Source organism: Salvelinus sp. IW2-2015, unplaced genomic scaffold (genome assembly GCF_002910315.2).
Source record: "Salvelinus sp. IW2-2015 unplaced genomic scaffold, ASM291031v2 Un_scaffold1199, whole genome shotgun sequence".
In the NCBI taxonomy this organism is placed as follows: domain Eukaryota; kingdom Metazoa; phylum Chordata; class Actinopteri; order Salmoniformes; family Salmonidae; genus Salvelinus; species Salvelinus sp. IW2-2015.
Window position 1 is genome coordinate 202188 of NW_019942774.1, and position 8476 is coordinate 210663.

Consider the following 8476-nt stretch of genomic DNA (forward strand, 5'->3'; position numbering starts at 1 on the left):
CCGAACACACACCCACACACAGGGAGGAGTCAGGCTATTGGTTTCTAAACGAGGTCCCCCAGCCAATGTTCAGGTCAAATGTAAATGTCTATAGGTGAAGCCAAAGTAGGTAAGGGTTTGGTTAAAACCTGGGTATGGTAAGGGTTACGTTTTGGGATAAGGTTAAGACTTTAAAAAATGATGAAATGGGCTGTTTAGGCCCAACCTCTGTCTTCATCAACAACTCCCTAGCAAGCCACGAGTCTGCTAGATGGTAATAGGTGCTCAAGTTTTCCCCTAGTCTGTCTGCCTGCCTGCCTGCCTGTCTGCCTGCCTGCCTGTCTGTCTGCCTGTCTGTCTGTCTGTCTGTCTGTCTGCCTGCCTGCCTGTGTCTGCCTGCCTGCCTGTCTGTCTCTACCACTTTATCTCTCTATCACTTCATTATTTTTCTTCCTCTTGTCTTCCCAGTTAATTATTTAGAGTTCATTTTAATTTCAACTCTAATTATTAATTCACTTCTAGAGTCCCATAGAACTGTGAAGGTACCAGATTAGTAAACCAATATATTTATGCTGTAGGATAAAGCAAGAAATATTCTCCCTCCTGGGGACATTTCCCACATACCCATGATGACAAAGGCTATTTTAAATTTAGGGATTAGGGTTAGGGTTAGGGTTGCAATTAGGGTTAGAATTATAGTAAGGGTAAGGGGTTAGGTTTAGGGTTAGGAGTTAGGTTTAAGGTTTGGGTTAGGGAGACGGATATGGGATTAGGGAAAATAGGATTTTGAATGGAAATCCATGTTAGGTCCCCACGAGGATAGAAGATCAAAATAGGTGTGCGTTTGTGCACTGTGTGCGTGAGTGAGTGTGCGTGTCTATGTTCATGTGTATCCTGTTCATGTGTATCTATGTTCATGTGTGTTTTCATGTGTGTTCATGTGTATCTAGTTCATGTGTGTCTATGTTCATATGTGTCTATGTTCATATGTATCTATGTTCATGTGTGTCTATGTTCATGTGTGTGTTCATGTGTATCTATGTTCATGTGTGTTCATGTGTGTTCATGTGTGTTTTCATGTGTATCTATGTTCATGTCTATGTTCACGTGTGTGTTCATGTGTGTCTATGTCACAGTGTGTCTAATGTTCATGTGTGTCTATGTTATCGTGTGTGCTATGTCATGATGTGTATCTCTGTCATCTGTATTAATGTGTTAGTTCATGTGTGTGTTGTCGTTCTATTGTTTCACGTGTGTGTTCATGTGTGTCTATGTTCATGTAGTCTATGTTCATGTGTGTACTATGTTCATGTGTGTTTCATGTTCATGTTGTGTCTATGTTCATGTGTGTCTATGTCATGTGTGTTCATGTTCATGTGTTTTATGTTCATGTGTGTGTTCATATGTGTCTATGTTCATGTGTGTCTATGTTCATGTGTGTGTGTCATGTGTGTTCATGTTCCATGTGTGTCTATGTTCAGTGTGTTTTCATGGTGTTCATGTTGTCTATTGTTTATGTGTGTGTGTTCATTGTGTCTATGTCATGTGTTTCATGGTGTGTCTATGTTATGTGTGTGTGTTCAATGTGGTGTCTATGCTCATGTGTGTGTTAGTGTGTGTTAATGTTGTGTGCTATGTTCATGTGTGTCTATGTTCATGGTGTGTATATGTTCATGTGTGTATGCATGTGTGTGCTGTTATATTGCATGTGGTGGTGTGTGGTTGTGTGTGTGGTGTGTGTGTGTGTGTGTGTGTGTGTGTGTGTGTGTGTGTGTGTGTGTGTGTGTTGTGTGTGTGTGTGTGTGTGTTTGTGTGTGGTGTGTGTGTGTGTTCATGTGTGTCTATGTTCATGTGTGTCTATATTCATGTGTGTGTGTGTGTGTTCGTATGTGGTGTGTTTGTGAGAGACAAACAGAGAGAGAAAAAATAAAAAGAGAGAGAGATGCTATAATATTAGAATATATATTCATGTATACATTCATTTATCTTTGTAGGACGTGAACAAGTGACGCCATGACGACCGAGATGCAGGAGATCGCCATTACGGAGGAGAAGCCTTTACTTCCGGGTCAGCCCGATCCTGCAAAGGTCAGTGAGTGTACACACACCCACGTATATATACAGGACCTTCCACCCTCTGTCATACACACATGCTTGCAACCTCAACTCTCACACATACACACATTACATATATACCCCCTCATCCAGCCTCATCATACATACATGCTGCCACACCCTATTTCCACATACCACATACATGTTTATACTGTATTTTGTGTGTGTACGTGTATGTGTGTAGTTGCTAGGCTGGCTCAGATATGAGAGCTCGGTTGATGTCACCCTGAGGGTGTGAGAGATGAGAGGCTCCTCTCTCCCTGATGTTGTTATATACTGCAGAGCTGGAGAGTATGGTCGGGATATGTACTCTCACTGCTGCCAACTGCAGGCGGTGGACAGTTAGGGGAACTGCAGACTCAAAGGCATATTCACAAAATGGCTCGGAGTAGTAGTGCTGGTCTAGGATCAGGCCCCATCTATCCATATAATCATAATTAATATAGTAACTGATCCTAAATCAGCACTCCCACTCTGAGACTCTTTGTGAATACGGGCTCAGGACTCATGTTAGTGGGTTGATTCTGGGTTGATTCTGTGAAATGTCTTTGCCAATGAACAGCTGCACATTAGCTTCCCAGAGAGGTTCCAGATGTATTTCACAATGGTCTTGTGTGGCCGGAAATGTGTCTTGTTTTGGCTGCATCATGGTTTCTATCCATCTTGCTAGGATGCTGAGGCTGCAGCTCGAATACTGTTGGACCAGGGCCAGGTAAGATTGTTTATTCTCCTGTTACTGTACGTACGGTATGTGTGTGCATGTGTCTCGTGTCACGTGAAAGTATGTTTTCTCAACATATATTTGTGTGCGTACGTGTTACATATGTGTATGTGTGTATTAGTGCCTGAATGTTCATATGTGCACTTGTAGGTAACTCTCTCTCTCTCTCTGTCATCCTCCAGGAACACAGTATTGAGACACCTCATGGTCTCCTCCACGTGACTCTCCATGGAACCTCTAACACACGCCGTCCCGCCATCCTCACCTTCCACGATGTGGGTCTGGACAGTGAGTCTCTCTCTTTACCTCTTAATATTTCTCTCTCTCTCTTTTTCTGGCTATTTCTCTCTCCCCCTCGCTCTCATGCTCTTACTCTGTCTTTCTCTTTCATCTCTCTTTTTTTGTATACCTTTCCCCGCTCATCCCCTCCAGCAATTTTCCCTCTTTCATTTTGAGTTTCCCCTTCAGTTCAGCACCTGCCCTTTCTTCATTTATGCTTTTCAAGTTGTAATTCTCTCACTTTCTCTTTCTCACTCTTGCTTTCTCTCTCTCTCTCTCTCCCATTTTCTCTCCCTTTCTCCCTTTCTCTCCTATCTCTGTCTCTCTCTCTCGCTCTTTCTCTCTCTCCCTCTCACAGGTAAAAGCTGCTTCTCTCCTCTGTTTAAATTTGAGGAGATGCAGGAGATAGTGAAAAACTTCACTCTGGTCCACATTGACGCTCCTGGCCAAGAGGAGGGGGCTGCCACCTATCCTATGGGGTATGCATATCATGTGTGTGCGTGCGTGCGTTTGTGTGTGTTAGGGTTGGGCTGTATACAGATTTTCATAACTTAATACCGTTCCTGTACCATACTGCTAACAAATGCTAAGAAAGTACTAGGGAATTCCCATAGCGGACACTAGCTTAATGCTAACAAGCGCAAGCAAACATCAACGAAATGCAAGGACAGACAACCCAGCTAATAATGCTATACAACTGTCTCAAAAGGCGATTCACACTTGATCCAGGAGGGGATTGATTGTCTCTGCTGTTACCATTAAGCTTGATCTTGCAAGCTAGCCACCTATAGCTAGCAAGTTAGCAAACCAAATGCATAGCTGGAGCCCTGAGCTGGAGACAATGTATTTGGCACATCTTAGATAGCTAGTTAACTTATGAGACGTTTAGCCGGCAAACATTAGTATTGAATTTCAAGTTTAACATGAAACTTCCGTTTGCGCCACGTGAGCAAACATCCCATGTGACTGGCTCAATTTATTTGGTATATTTTCTGTTGACGGTATTGAAAATCATACCGTCACTATTTCAAAATACCCCGGTATGTACAGTATACCGCCCAATCCTAGTGTGTGTGTGCATGTTTTGTATTTAAGTGTTCATAATAAACATGTTCCCGCTCATGTTTTTTAGATACCAGTATCTGTCCATGGAGCAAATTGCAGAGATGATCCCTGCTGTGCTGACATATTTCAAGTGAGTCAGACTTATTTCACCGTCATGACATAATACTCGCTCGTTTACCAGCATGTCCACTATAAAGCAAAATAGTATTTCATAACGTAGTTTCAAAAACATCTACTGGAGTTTACAACACTGAAACACAGACATATTGGCCCTAATAGAACATCTGTCAATCAGTTTGTTTTCTCTCACTGTTCTAGTTTCCGTTCTGTCATCGGAGTTGGAGTGGGAGCTGGGGCTTACATTCTCTCCAGGTTCACAGTGAGCGTCTGATTTCTCCTTGTCATGTTACCGCTCCCTGTATCAGTTCATACAGCTGCCCTGGGAAAAAATCACAGTATACCATTCTGTTAGCTTCTGCTAGGCAGTCTCTTGGTAGTCTGTGCATTGGACTAACATGGGTTAGCATATATTTGCTATATGGTGCTCTCCACAGTGGATACCAATGCTCGCTTCTTTTTTCAATTTCTACAATTCAACAGTCTCAACATACAATTGACCTATTTTTTTCTCTCTCTTTTTCCTTCTCTCTCCTTCGTCCTCTCAGATGGCCCACCCAGACTCAGTCGAAGGTCTCGTTCTCGTCAACATTGACCCTCAGGCTAGAGGGTGGATGGACTGGGCTGCCCAGAAGGTTACTGTCTCTTCAATATGCTCACAGATGTAGCATCTTAATTTGAGCTATGTGCTTACAGATGTAGGATCTTCATTTCAGCCACTTTGCTATAGCAGGAAAATAATCATGCCGCAACTGGAAATGTCAAACTGGAAATGACAACATTTAGCCTTTTAAAAACACAAATGTACTACAAGTTTGCATTTTCCTGCCGTGCAGAAAAATTCTCTGCAAAAAAAGAGTGATCAAATTAAGATCCTACATCTGTATAATACTGGCAACATTAGTATGAAATATTATCATTATCATCACTCCCAGAGGATTTTTGACTATATTCATGAGTACTATCAGCATTTCTATCAATTTGACAATATCAATCCCATATCCTATTCAATATCACCATTACTCTTCTGTGTTGTTGTGTTGACATCTCCACTATACAATTCAAGTGGATACTCAATTACCAGTGCATATATCCATTACTCTTGATCTAGCAGTTAATAAACAGTCATTACTGTCTCAGACAATGGGATATTTTGATTACGTTGGCAATTTCATAAAGTAACATGTAGATGAGGAAAATAGATAGTGGAGTTGTATTCATGGGGGTTTTACTGTATACATGATATTGACTAAGCTGTTATTGATTTGTCCTAACTATACCTCTCTCTCTCTCTCTCGCTATTTCTCGATCTCTCTCTCTCTCTCTGTCTCTCTTTATTTCTCAATCTCAATTCAATTCAATTCAATTCAAGGGGCTTTATTGGCATGGGAAACATGTGTTAACATTGCCAAAGCAAGTGAGGTAGATAATATACAAAAGTGAAATAAACAATAAAAATTAACAGTAAACATTACACATACAGAAGTTTCAAAACAATAAAGACATTACAAATGTCATATTATATATATACAGTGTTGTAACAATGTACAAATGGTTAAAGCACACAAGTTAAAATAAATAAAATAGATATGGGTTGTATTTACAATGGTGTTGTTCTTCACTGGTTGCCCTTTTCTTGTGGCAACAGGTCACAAATCTTGCTGCTGTGATGGCACACTGTGGAATTTCACCCAGTAGATATGGGAGTTTATCAAAATTGGATTTGTTTTCGAATTCTTTGTGGATCTGTGTAATCTGAGGGAAATATGTCTCTCATATGGTCATACATTGGGCAGGAGGTTAGGAAGTGCAGCTCAGTTTCCACCTCATTTTGTGGGAGTGAGCACATAGCCTGTCTTCTCTGAGAGCCATGTCTGCCTACGCGGCCTTTCTCAATAGCAAGGCTATGCTCACTGAGTCTGTACATAGTCAAAGCTTTCCTTAAGTTTGGGTCAGTCACAGTGGTCAGGTATTCTGCTACTGTGTACTCTCTGTTTAGGGCCAAATAGCATTCTAGTTTGCTCTGTTTTTTGTTAATTCTTTCCAATGTGTCAAGTAATTATCTTTTTGTTTTCTCATGATTTGGTTGGGTCTAATTGTGCTTTTGTCCTGGGGCTCTGTGGGGTGTGTTTGTGTTTGTGAACAGAGCCCTAGGACCAGCTTGCTTAGGGGACTCTTCTCCAGGTTCATCTCTCTGTAGGTGATGGCTTTGTTATGGAAGGTTTGGGAATCGTTCCTTTTAGGTGGTTGTGAAGAATTTAACGGCTCTTTTCTGGATTTTGATCATTAGTGGGTATCGGCCTAATTCTGCTCTGCATGCATTATTTGGTGTTCTAATCTCTCTCTCTTTCTTTCTTTCTGTTTCCAGATCACCACCCTGACATCCTCCCTCACGGAGCAGATCTTGAGTCATCTCTTCAGTCAGGTGTGTGTGTGTGTGTGTGTGTGTGCGTACTTGCGCGCGTGCATGCATGCATATGTGTGCGTGTGTGTCTGTGTGTGTGTGCGTGGGTGGGTGGTATCAAATTATATGTGTGTTATCATAGACTGGAACCCGATGTGGGGTTTTCTTTATCTTATAAAACTCACATTGTTATTGTATCATTTCTGTCTTGGTTTGTAGGAGGAGATGTCAGCTAACGCAGACCTGGTGAAGTCACACAGAGATCGCATCTCCAAAGCCCCCAACCTCATCAACATCGAGCTTTTCTGGAGGGGCTACAACAGGTACACACAGGCACACACACACAGGCTCACATGCACGCATGCACACATACACACTAACAAACCTACAATAGTGTAACCTTTCCTTTCCTCGTTTCCAGCCGTAGGGATCTGATCATTGACCGTACCAGCAACTTCAAGTAAGCATTTCACCATCAGACCACTTACATCAGCTGTGACAATAGTATGGAATAGGTCTCTCACTCTTTCCATTGAATATACCCAAGAGTCTCTCTGTCTCTCTCAATCTATCTCTTTGTCTTTGTCTCTCTCTGTCTATCTCTCTCTCTTCTTTTTCAGGTGTCCTGTGATGCTGGTGGTCGGGGATCAGGCACCTTATGAGGAGGCTGCTGTACGTTTTCGTCTTTCTATCTTAATGTAGGCCTACCATGTAGGCATCGAACACACCCAGGTGAAGTGAGTGTAGTGATGTTGATTTAAATCCAAGTTTTTCCCTCCATGTCCACCAGGTGGAGTGCAACAGCAAGCTGGACCCAACAACAACCTCATTCCTCAAGGTACTCAAGCTTTCTTCATCACCCCTTCATTCATCAAAACAAACCACACACACAGGCCATTTTCCTCAGACACTCAGTTGCTACTAAACACAAAATTGTCCTCATCTTCTTCTTCAGATGGCAGATGCTGGCGGTCTTCCCCAGCTTACCCAGGTAAGACACATTAAACATGCCAAGTTGTTAAATACATATATTTTTAGTTCATACAAGTTGTGAATTTAACATGTGTTTTGGTGCTAATACAGAAATACAGCACTTATCATTATGAATACAACTAACCATCCAGTAACTATTGTAATTCCTGCATGTCTATGTCCTTGTACAAATATAGATTTTATATGACGTATTTTATGGATAAAATCGAATGTACCTTCTGTGTTTACTTAAAGCCCAGCAAATTGACCGAGGCTTTCAAGTACTTCATTCAGGGGATGGGCTACAGTAAGTTTGCCTCAGTTTGTAATATGTGGCTATGATGACCCACTGTGACCTTTTGTGCTACTGTCTCTCTGTATCAATCTAATTATCCTCCTTCTCTCGCTCTTTTCCACCCTCCCTCTTGCTCCCTCTCCCTCTCCCACAGTGGCATCGTCCGTCATGACCCGTCTGTCTCGTTCGCGCACCACCTCGCTGTCTTCCTCTTACTCCATGGAGGGGGAGCGCGAGCGTTCTCGTACCCTGTCTCAGAGCTCTCAGGGTGGGCAGATGCCCCCCAGCCCCTCCCATACCATGGAGGTGTCCTGCTGAAGAGAGAGAGAGAGAGAGAGAGAGAGAGAGAGAGATGGCTGGAGAGCTAGAGGGATGGATGGAGAGCTAGAGAGATGGAAGGAAAGCAAGTGGGATGGATGGAGAGCTAGAGGGATGGAGAGCTGGATGGATGGATGGAGAGCTAGAGGGATGGAGAGCTAGATGTATGGGTGGTGGGTGAGAGTGGGATGATAGCATTTGTCACTAACCC

General features: G+C 42.5%; 1 protein-coding gene across 1 annotated transcript in view; it reads left to right on the forward strand.

The window, feature by feature from the left end:
- The window catches only part of ndrg2 (NDRG family member 2), a 24095-nt gene extending 15625 nt beyond the window's left edge, over nt 1-8470 (forward strand). Inside the window, exons 2-16 of the mRNA XM_024137404.2 lie at nt 1974-2067; nt 2765-2806; nt 2998-3103; nt 3453-3573; nt 4227-4289; nt 4478-4538; nt 4825-4911; nt 6645-6701; nt 6900-7003; nt 7102-7140; nt 7301-7352; nt 7471-7518; nt 7636-7671; nt 7908-7959; nt 8102-8470. Coding sequence (XP_023993172.1) covers nt 1993-2067; nt 2765-2806; nt 2998-3103; nt 3453-3573; nt 4227-4289; nt 4478-4538; nt 4825-4911; nt 6645-6701; nt 6900-7003; nt 7102-7140; nt 7301-7352; nt 7471-7518; nt 7636-7671; nt 7908-7959; nt 8102-8265 — 1107 coding nt within the window. The 5' untranslated portion in view covers nt 1974-1992 and the 3' untranslated portion in view covers nt 8266-8470. The remainder of the gene's footprint in view (nt 1-1973; nt 2068-2764; nt 2807-2997; nt 3104-3452; nt 3574-4226; nt 4290-4477; nt 4539-4824; nt 4912-6644; nt 6702-6899; nt 7004-7101; nt 7141-7300; nt 7353-7470; nt 7519-7635; nt 7672-7907; nt 7960-8101) is intronic.
- Nucleotides 8471-8476: the final 6 nt, after the last annotated feature.